We start from the raw sequence: 11776 nt of genomic DNA, 5'->3' as shown, positions 1-11776 counted from the left end.
CATTATAGACAAATTACCTATTTATCTAAATTTACTAAAAATAAACGTCATTAAATTCAGATGATCATTGTTGGAAGTAAGGAATTCATCATATAAAATAACCGATAAAAATTATCATTGTATAAAACATCAAAGTTTTTCCGATATCTTTCATTTTAGATTTCAAAGCTTAGTGTGTCACCACAACAATTGATATCATTGTAAATGGTTTCTACTATCAGCTCGTAAATTATATAATGATAATTTAATAACATTATTATGTGTCGACACATTTTAGAAGATAACTTGGCTTATAAGAGTTCTGAGTAGTTTTTCAATTCGAATTTGATTTGAACTACAATTTTTAATTACATTGTATTATTGACACATTGAACACGTGCTTTTAGCAACTATTATTGTAAACATACGTGTATGGTGTGTTTTCAAATAATAACAAATACATTTAATATATTGGATGTTTCTATTTGTGATTATTATTTCTATTATTATTTGTTGCAATTTGTTAAAATAAAACTTGTAAGTTATTTGCAACATATCGCGGGTGGTTTCGAGGTCAATGAATGAGCATAATATATTATATAATAGCAGATTTATCTCACGTGTTGTAATGATGTTTGCAAAAATATCCGCTGTTATTATTTGTAAATACTAAATATTAATTATAGAGTAACGAGGGATTTTACGTTTATCTATTGTTCAAGTATTATATCGTAATATAATAGTGTAATCGATCGATGGATTTTGATCAATTTGATCTCAAACGATGCTTATATATTTTTAAGGGTTAAGAGAGGTTAAAAAGATATTCATTATTTTGTTAAAATTCAAAAAAAGTCATTAGCGAAAATGATAGTATAATTTACGTATATTATTTAATTTTATACACACGATGACATTTTTAAATACGATGTGTTTTATGATATTATTGTGAAACTGAATTATCAAAATTATATCAAATTGAAATACTTGTATAGTTAATATTAGAAGTTGATACTGCTGCTGTAGACTGAATTTTATTTATTCCGGTATTATTAATATCGTTATTTGCACATATTATTATCATCGGTGTTAATTCGTTCGCGGATATGCATTTTGTACATTATTAGCATTTTCGAGTAATTCAAAAGCAATTTCCTTAAATCTAGGACCCAAAACTGTTGCTTTTACAGCAATCTTATTGTTTTCTAAAAAATCCCAATCGCCGACTGACTGCATCTATTAATGCATTTTTAAATGCTTCATCTATGGTAGTTTCTATTTGAATGTTTTTTTAAATATATGTTGCAAGCCTGAAAGCTTCTATATAATTAAAGTTTTAACAGAAGGAATTGTTACGTTATTTTCTTCCGATTACTCTGCAGTCATAATCTCAAACGGTTTTAAAGTATAAATGCAATAGGTATTATATTGTTTCCCATGGTGACGCATTCAAATAATTAGTCGCTCGAGGAAGAGATGACGTAGAGCGGATCGTGGATATTTAATTTCAAGGAGTCTCCCATAGACTTATCAGTTATCAGTGTGCGGGTTTTCACAAATCAGTGGAAAGGACCATGACCATTAAAATAATTAATGACGAGAACGCTACACGTAAAGCGTAACGTATACAACGGACGAGAGAACGTGTTATTAAATGTTTTCACGATCCGCAAGCACGTGACGTTTAAACTGCCCACAATTCGTAGTCGGAGGTCAGTCGACGATTATGTTCATTCGGGAGTGACGTAATTATTTACGAAGTTTTTGTCTAGGACGGATCGATCAAATATAAAATCTATACACCCATATACGTAAATACTGCCGTATTTTTATTCGAGCGTATCTACACGATTTGTATTTATTGTATTATTATTTATTAGTTACTTATATAGGTACTCATATAATATTTGAAATATATGAAAACAGTAAATAATTATATATTATATATAAATTTATGACAATAACCTTAACTAATATTACCAAAATATCTGATTATTAATTTTCTAGTAGGTACCTGTGTAAATGTATTCCGTAATTTTAAGTAATTCAAAGAAAATAGAATATTAAGCACAAAAATCTGTACACATATAATATAAAAAATGTACCTAAATTTATTATAATATATTACATCATACTTATATTATAGCATACGAGTGTACGCTATAGAGAAAATTAAAAATTAAACTAAATAGTAAAAGAAAAAAATATCTCTGTTTAGTTTTTTTTATTTAACTCATCTTGAATCTTTTTAAGTTTGAATATATCTTATTGTAATAAGCTTTTTCCAGATTTTGAATCAATAATTTCCAGAAGGAGATAATCTAAATAAGACCTAAAAAAGTAATTCTGTAAACAGTTAAAACATAGGTAGTTTTTAAATATTGTTGAATTTATATACTTACAATTTTAGTTGGTTTTCCATTTTATTATTCCAAGATAATTCATTAGGTATCTACATTTAAAAATTTTATGTTCAAAATATGAGTTTATGATTTAGTGTGAATGATAAAATAATGTACATTTTTATTTGTTATTCTTACCTAACCTTGTACTTGGAAATAGTATAAGCTTTGAGTTTTTAATTTAATTTCATCATTTTTTAAGTACCAGTATTGGATCTAAAATAATTTTATGATCGAAAGAATAAAAGAGTTAAAGTATTAGTTATAATTTTCAAATTTAATGTAAGTTCACATTTTTACGGGGTGTACAGTTGCACACCTTGCATATCGTGTGCACGCTTAAGGTGTAGGTATTCGATTATTTGTTAATTATTTGCGCGTAATGTAACGTAGACGCGCAAATGTTATAAGTGTGTATGGAGCTTTTGTCATCTTTTTCCGAAGAATAAGGAAATGTGTGATAAATGGGTCGAAAGAACTGGAAACAATGAACTGCTGAATAAAACTATCCAACAAATTCTTCAATCTTGCGTTATGTCGTGAAAAATTTAAAAAAGGTGAATGGTAAATAGGAAATATAAAGTTACGTAAAAGCAGTGCATTCGATAATCGATAAATAAGAACATCGATACACAACTATATCGATTTCTACCAACTATCGATGGTTTAGGTCTTAGTTCGTAATACACAGCCACACGGAGCAACAGCATCAAAACGTTCTACAGAAGTCGCCTTTCTAATTTATGTTTGATCTTTGATCTATTTTCCATGGTATTGATCTATGAAATATCAATTTTCCCGTTTCTATTTTTTTTTTTTTTTTAATATAACGATCAATATTTTATCTTTGCTTGCAAGTAAAATTATAATATAAAATTCAGTACATAGTATTTTTGCCACCGTGGTCGGAATATAAGTCTGATTTGTTATTTCCATAGAAATAACTACGGAGAACTGCATTCGCTTTACAGTGGTTTTAGAGAAAAAACACCTATAATAATATCGAAAGAAAACAATACTTCGGAGAAAACATCATGTGCGTTTTTTAATGTTGATAGTATGTAGCTTATAAATTAAAATACTGAAATATATATACGTATCTTACATTTTTTAATTAGCAGTAATTTTTTAACTAATGAATAATTGTAACACGGATATGAAATTATCTCTTGAATATTTTATCGTAAGGTCTATAACCGGTTTTTAGTACCGTTTTGTTTGTTTTACGTGAATATGTTTTTACCGTGGTATAACGTCTTCTTAATTAATAATTTGTAAATAGGTATAATTACCAATTAATTTGTGAATGAGTAAAATAATAAATAGAACTTGATATGGAATAATAATAGAGAATGTTGGGCGGTCAACGATGAACACCAGTTAACCGCGTCATCGTCTGTGTTTCACTTGGGTATTTTCAAGGCTCATGAAAAAAAAAAATGGTATTGAATTTAATATGCATAATACAAATACCCCCGTAGGTACGTATGATATTATTATTATTATTATTACTTAACATTCCGCGTACTCCCGATTTAGCAAGAGTTAAACCGGATATCTTTAAATAATGTATACAGCTGAATCAGTAATATTACGTAGGTAATACCATTGACTGGATATAAAAAAAATAAGTTTATTTTTCAATCAATGGTATTACATAATTATACGGTATTATATAGAATATAATTGTATGTTGAATACAAGAATAACTCGTTTTGTTGTTTTAGTATTTAGCTAGTAAAGGGTCATTGATCAAAAGTCAAGGGTAATACTTTCGGGAAGTTTTTATTTTAACGAACAAATATTAAATTTTAATGTATCTATACAATATTCTTTAAACATTTTGCAAACATAGTTCCAAAATAACCATTCGTTTAACGTGTTAGGTCCTTGGGGAAGTGTTAGTCTTACGAAGATAATGTTTTTTTATTGTTTAGGTAGAACATTTGATATGTGATTGTAATTAAAAGTCTTTATAGATGTCATTTTTTCATCTTATCACGTTTGCATCATAAAAATGTGTTAAAATTGACGACACGTTGTTTTTCATAAAATATTTTTGAAACTTATGTTTTTATTTTTAGATTTTTAGCAAAGCAATGAATTTTGGATTTTGTACAACGGTTTGTGCGTTTTCTTATACAGGTTTATTTTAATTTTATTTTTTGTTATTTTTAGAACATTAAAATATTTTAATTTTCAACTTTAAGTGTAGTTTCAGATAGAAAATTTGACTTACCTCGTACTTTTGCGTATCTTATTGTAAACTGTTAATAAAATAAATCTAACAGTATGTCGGTATTGATTTAAATGGTAAATAGTAGAAATAATTGTAGTTTACTTATAATAAGTAAAGTAACTTAAAACAATAATGTATAATGAGATATTAAACACGTTGTTCTTAAAAAAAGTAAGATTAACGTATTCAGTGGAGGTTTGGATGTTAAAATTTACAATACAATAGAGCAACTTTCGAACTTTTTTGGTTTTTTTTATAATTTAAAATATATTAATGCAAAGGATTTGAAATCACGGCCAATTATTTATATGATAGCTACTCCTATATATCCATTGGATTGCGTTTTGAAAAATATTTTACCGGGGTTAGCTTAGGCACCTATTTACTATTTAAGAATAGTTAAGGTATTGAAGTTGATATTTTATTATTCTTTAATAATAAATAATTAGATTTTCAACAGATTTTGTTTCACAATCTTTTTTTTTTTTGCTGATTGTATTTTTAAATTTAAAAATACACATTTTATTACTTATTGAAAATGTATATATAAAATAAAAATTATAAAAAGTGTCGTTTGTTTTTACACACAAGTATACATAGGTGATAACATGGTTTTATATGCTGATTACAGGAAACTGATAATTTAATTTACTACTGGCCACTATATGAATACAGACATTTGATGTATCATAAAAAAATTAAAATTATTAAGACTAGGTATACACGATAATAACGTAGAAAATTCTGTCCGCATTACAAAATATTCAATTTTTGACAAAATCAATTTTTTTTCTTATGTGAATTTAAAAAAAAAAAAAAAAATACCATAGGTACTTTTTCACCAATTGTTATTATATTATCATTTTCATTATATAAAAGTTTTTTCAATATTTTCGTCAATAATAATCTCAAAGCAATCCAAAGAATTGAAAATATGTCTTGAAGTTCAAAGTCCAAAGTACCTTATTAGCTAAAGCCTACAGCTTACCTAATGACCTGCGAATTTGAATCGTCAACTAGACTTGTGACTTGAGGCGTACTCGTTTTAAACAGCAAATCAAAATGACAATAAAAGTATCGATCCGGACCCGTATGGCTTATAGTACTATTGGAAATATAATAATAGGTAATAATATAATAAGCAATGTAATATAAAACTATTGCAATAAGTAATAGACAATAGTACAATATATACGGCGTTACGCGATCTCGATTAAACGATAACAAATTATACGATAAACAAACTACGTTAAACCATAGTAAATATACTTTAAACATGCTTATATAATTTTAATCTATGGCTAAACGAAATAAATATGTAATTATGAATATTTCAGTACTAAGTTAAAGGTATTTTATGTTTTCAAAAAAATAATGTTACTGACAAAAATGTGTAAAATTTTAAAAAGCAATTTCAGCGGCCTCCCGAGAATGGCGCCCTCGACAACCGCCCGAGTCGCCTTACCTTCACGCCGGCCTTGGGCTCAGCACTAGTCAACATTAAATGCAGTTGCGGATATAATATGCAAACTATGTGTATGCACAATAATATTTTATTTATTCAAATGTTTTTGATATTATCACTTGGTGGGAAACTAAATAATCGTTAGAATTGTGTTTAAATTGTTTTATGTATAAATACATAAAATAACCACAGTATTTTGAGTACATATCATAAATATTTAAATAAGAGAATGAGAGTTAACAAGTTTTAACGTTATTATACGCGAAGTGAATCGAGTGCCAAATTAGGTTTATGTAACGTGTCCGGCTTTTATTTTATTTTTACATTTAATTTAATAAAATAAATGACTATTACTTTTTAATATTCATACACTAATATTTGTTTCATAGAATATATATAATTATTATATATATTATATCATTTTATTGATACAATGACGTGTATGACGAAAAATTACAATAATAAGTAGAGTGAGAAGTTATAGGAGCTAAAATAGACAAAATATGCAAGGAAAAATTATGATATACTCGTATATGCATCAAAAATTTGAAAATATGCAAAAAATATATTATAATATGCAATTTTAACATTATTTTGTTTTCGGTTTATTGCGTCGCCTACTTCACCAACTACGTCATCTAATTTATTTTGAACCGATTTAACGATAGATATTGAATCAATTAATGAAATATCTTGTCTTTCAAGTTGCGTAATTCTTGATGTTAAAAAAAAAAACACCTTAATTTGAATGAATAAAAACCAAGTTAGCTTCTATAGAATTTTCACATAGCTATAAACGATTAGATAAGATACTAATCCTATACATTTACTTTTATATACTACTTATTAAATGTTACAATTCTACAATTGTCAAATTTGCTATCTGCGTTTTTATATTATTGATTATTGACTATAAGCTTATAAAATTCCATAAAATAATAAATAATTTTACTAAATATGCATTTGCAAAATTTAAATACCAAATTTCAATTCAATGGGTTATAGAATAGATTTTTAGCTCACTTAGATATAAATAGGAGATACAGAAAAAAATATGCAAATCCTATAACTTCTCATCCCTAATAATAATAAGTATAATTGAAGACGTATCACACGACTGTACAAGTGCTTAACTTGGTCTTTGGAAATTTTCAGTTATTATTTTGTTTATGCTATATCTGTAAAAAAAGTAACTATTAATTTAATAGGTTATTATTTGTATAATATGAGGTATAATATCATGAACACGATAATATTATATCACTACAATTACGTGTTTGATAAATATTACTAGCATTATAACTTATGGCTAAAATATAATACGTACATTTGACTGCCTACCTGTTAAAAAATATTTAATTATTTCTCAGCTATTTAATCTACTTCGTAGTAAAAAGTCAGATTTTATAGAGTCAATCAGTCATCGATGGACGTTTAGTGGAATCGTCGATGGGTTTATTTTTGTCGAACCGAGAGCAGTTACAACTTAAAAGAGAATGTGAACTTTGTTTTTCATTGCGCGGCAACGGTTAAATTTAATAAATCCCTCAATTGGTTTCGAAAATAAACATCTAATAAATTGAAAATATATTGGTAATAGTATCTCAAATGAAGAATCTCAACTCTCAAGGTAATAATAATAATTTTCCCACGAGTAATACTCACATAACATTGTTTAAAATTTGGTTTCTGCTGAAATTTGTGTGTTTTGACGACGATAATATAACGTTCGTATTAGGTACGTCATCGCGACTCCATGATAAGTTGAGAAATAAATTTAAAAAATAACATCGTAGTCGGACTTTTTTTTGTCTTGAATAATACAATTATAAATATTAATCTATTGTGTTCTGTGATTTATCTCAATATAACAAGTTGTACTAAAGTTGACTTAATATTTTTCGGTAATGTGAATCTCCAATTTAACACTAATTATTCAATGAAATACTCAAATACAAAAGCGTTTAAAAATATGCGTGTGATGTCATGGTCTCAGGGTCATTATATTTAAAACGAATAAGACATGTTTAAACTAGTGTAAAATCCAAGTAAATATTGTTGTTTTCTTTTTAAATGTATTTTTTTTTTTTAGTTTGTTATTAACAATAATAGATATCTTTCAAAAAAAATGTTTAACTATTAAATAACTATATTTATTACAGTATTACCACTCTTAATTTTATTCTAGTAATAAACATAATATAATGAGTAATAACACATAGACGACAGACATAAACAAAATACAATTTATATTTATAGTACTCTGTTCATTATTTTATTTATATTTAAAAAAAATACAAAAGAAATAAAAAATAAAATGTAATCTACTTATAAACAACAGAAATAAAGTTATACTATAAAATAAGTAGTCAACCTTCGAAATTTAAATTGAGTAATCAATTTATACAATTATAGTTTATAAAAAATAAAAAAACAAAATGTGTAACAGTAATATTTTACAAGTCACCATTAAGAAAGAACATTTACACTTAAAATATTTAGCATTTAAAATAAAACAACTTGTGTAAACTGGATAAAAAATTAAAATAAAATATTAATAATTGCCACTAGCCTTTGATTCATCAAAATATACTACAAATTACAATATAGCCATTATCCAAGTATATTTTATATTGGGTATATATAAAATATTATTTTAAGTAATTATTTTTTGGAGTTTGAATATTCAAGCTTTTAAAAATTGACAATTATTTTGAGGATTTTTCTACTTTAAGTTGGTTCTGAAGTTTTGAATACACCAATCCAAAGGAAGAAAATAATCGTTATATCCGTGCTGATAACGCTACCGCAAAATTTGTTGAGCGAGTCCAAATAAATTAGGACTGATTCGTTTTTTTATTGAAAACCCCCAAGTAATAGGTAAGTGTCACATTTTACATTTTAAATTTACGTTAAATAGGTAAACATATAATTGGCAAAAAGGAGCTGTGTGAGCTTGATACTGTATAACTTCCGATAATATTGTTGGGTTTCAAACAGTCGAATACATTACTCATCTCTAACTCAGTTATCTTTAGACTTTGATAACGATGACAGGATGATCTAATATATAACTTAACAGATGCTATGGAGTAATAGCAACTTTGTATGATTGTACCAATTTAGAAAATGCTCTAATAGAGTTAAATAATTAACTTAAGAGTTAAAATATTCTTTAAGTTTAATCTAAATATTTATGGTTTCACTGCCTTCACTTATGGTACAGGAGTCAATTACCTGGTTTAATGCGATTGATATTTTCTTTAACTTTATCAAAAATTCTTGAGCATCATTTTTCGTATTAATGTTTTCTACTGTAGCAAGTATATAATTCTAAACTACTATTCTCTTTTCATGAAATATTTGGTATACGAGTATTATTGTAATAAGGTAACTGTTAGGATAGGGAAAAAATTAAATACAAATGAAAATATATAAAGTACTAATTATTTGGCAAAAAACCTTTGGAGTTCAATTAATTTTTTTTAAATACTATTTTAAACTGTTTAAAACTCAAACATTTAATTTTATTTAAAACATCTTTTAAACAAAAAAAAAAAAAAAAATTGTTTAAAAAAAAATACAAGTATTTTCTTTTTTTTTTCAAAACTTAAAAAATACACAAACTCTGCATAGAGCCAAAGTTTGAATGGCGACGTATGTTTTACGTGTAAAAGCGTCTACAATAATACAAAGATTTTAATCATTAAAGAAAATATTTTTTTATTTTATTTTTATGTAATTTTAAGTAATTTTTGTATTAATTGATACTGGTGTGATTCGAATTTTATTTTGATATACTTTCTAGTTATTTCATAGATACATTTATTTTAGTACGTTTCGTAAAATTTGGTGAAAATTAAAATCATTTTATAAATCAAATTATTTTTATACGTAACAAATGAGCGGCTGCTTACTCGTCGGATCGTCACGCGGCTATTCATTTACACTCATTAACTCTTCAAATAATCGCATAAATTCAGATTTTAATCAAAATGTTTTTTATTATTTCAAATACTATAATACACCAATAAAATTAAAATATATATATAGTGTTGTGATGTCCTTTAAGATATTTGAAAATATTTCATTTACTAAGCTATTTTAATAAATAATTATTACCTTCCGAAGGAGGGATAGCTATAAAATATACGTGCTTAACCAAGTTGAAAGACTAATTAAAAATGGGCAGTCTTTCGCCACTCCATCAAATTTTATTCTATTATTCTATGTTTTATTTTTGTTATAAATATAGTTAATATAGTTTTGTACAATAGTACTAAAATACTATTCGTAATGCGTTATACCTAAAATTAATAATGGAAACAAGTGTAGCAGAAACATTTAGAAATGGGATAGTTTTAATCACAGGAGGTACTGGATTTTTGGGAAAATTACTCACTGAAAAATTACTCAGATCTTGTCCTGTCAAAAAAGTCGTTGTACTTGTCAGAAGTAAAAAAGGATTGGATGCTAGTCAAAGGGTTGCAAATATATACAAACAAACAGTAAGTGCAGTATTGTTATTTATAATAAATAAGTGTAACGTTATATCTCAAGTTCAGTCTTAAATAAAAATTTTAAATTTCAATAAATTATGAGTTATTACATAACTTATTTACAAAAATATAGATATAATATGAGTGTTAAAAGTATTTATCATTAATTAAATCATTTTTTTTGAACTCACAATAATTGAAACAAAATATTTAATAAAAATTAATGAGTGTCGAATTCTATTAGCAAGTAATATTTAATAATATGTCTAATAAAAATATATATATATATAATTTTAATATTATGTAAAAAATACAGTGAATAACAAGTGTTAAAATATTATTTTTAATTTTAAACATAAAAAAAACTCAAAAGATAACTTATTAGACATTGGTACAAACATGATAATTTATAAGAGAAACGTTGTGTACAAATGTCTAGTCTTAAGATACAAAACAAAACGTTTTTATTAACATTGAAACTTATAAATATAAAATTTATTTTACCATGATATATTTATTTCGTTTTTAAAATGTTGAGGTATACAATATATAATGTTAGAATACATATATGCATTAAAATTTAATAGATAAGAAATAAAATATTTGTGTTAAACAGATGGAAAATTTAGAAACATTAAAAGTTACAATTCAATGGTTTTTAATTGAAATTAATAACCAGTAAGTATTTTATTTTATTTTTGAACTGAGAATTTTGATTGTAGAAGAATTCATGCGTATGAAAACTAACATAAAAATTAAAATCTACTTTAGAAATTGTGTTATATTCATAAGCTCAACTATGGCCATTATTTTTTCATATAATTTTCTGATTGGATTGGTTAGGAACTATAGCTCTCATATTTATTTTGGTAGAGCAGGATTAAAATATTTGTGACGACTCAAATTTCTCAAGCCACCACCGATTTACCAATAAGACTATATTTTAATTATTTTTCAGGTAATCCTATAAACAACTTAAAATATACGAGTGTTTTGTTGGATATACACTTTTTTAAATATGAATAAAAATGAATTAAAAGTTATATTAATATTAAAAAAGAATAATAATTTATACATATTATTATTATTTTGATTTAAGCAAATATTATTTATTTTTAGTTATTTGACCGAATTCGTCATGAAAAATCAAATTTTATTAAGTCAATTAAAATAATTGAAGGAAATTTAGAAG

General features: G+C 25.4%; 1 protein-coding gene across 1 annotated transcript; it reads left to right on the top strand.

Annotated features, from left to right (window-relative positions):
• Positions 1–10377: 10377 nt before the first annotated feature.
• Positions 10378–11744, top strand: LOC112592654 (fatty acyl-CoA reductase 1-like; the record flags this gene model as incomplete). The annotated part of the gene is made up of 2 exons (XM_025336805.1): positions 10378–10593; positions 11704–11744. Coding segments are annotated over exons 1-2 (230 nt in total), but the record flags the coding sequence as incomplete, so codon positions are not given.
• Between the last annotated feature and the right edge of the window lie 32 nt (positions 11745–11776).

Source organism: Melanaphis sacchari, unplaced genomic scaffold, assembly GCF_002803265.2.
Source record: "Melanaphis sacchari strain LSU unplaced genomic scaffold, SCAv2.0 Contig183_pilon_pilon, whole genome shotgun sequence".
Classification (NCBI taxonomy): domain Eukaryota; kingdom Metazoa; phylum Arthropoda; class Insecta; order Hemiptera; family Aphididae; genus Melanaphis; species Melanaphis sacchari.
Note: the sequence above shows the minus strand (reverse complement) of the source record. Positions and strands in the feature narration are given on the sequence as shown.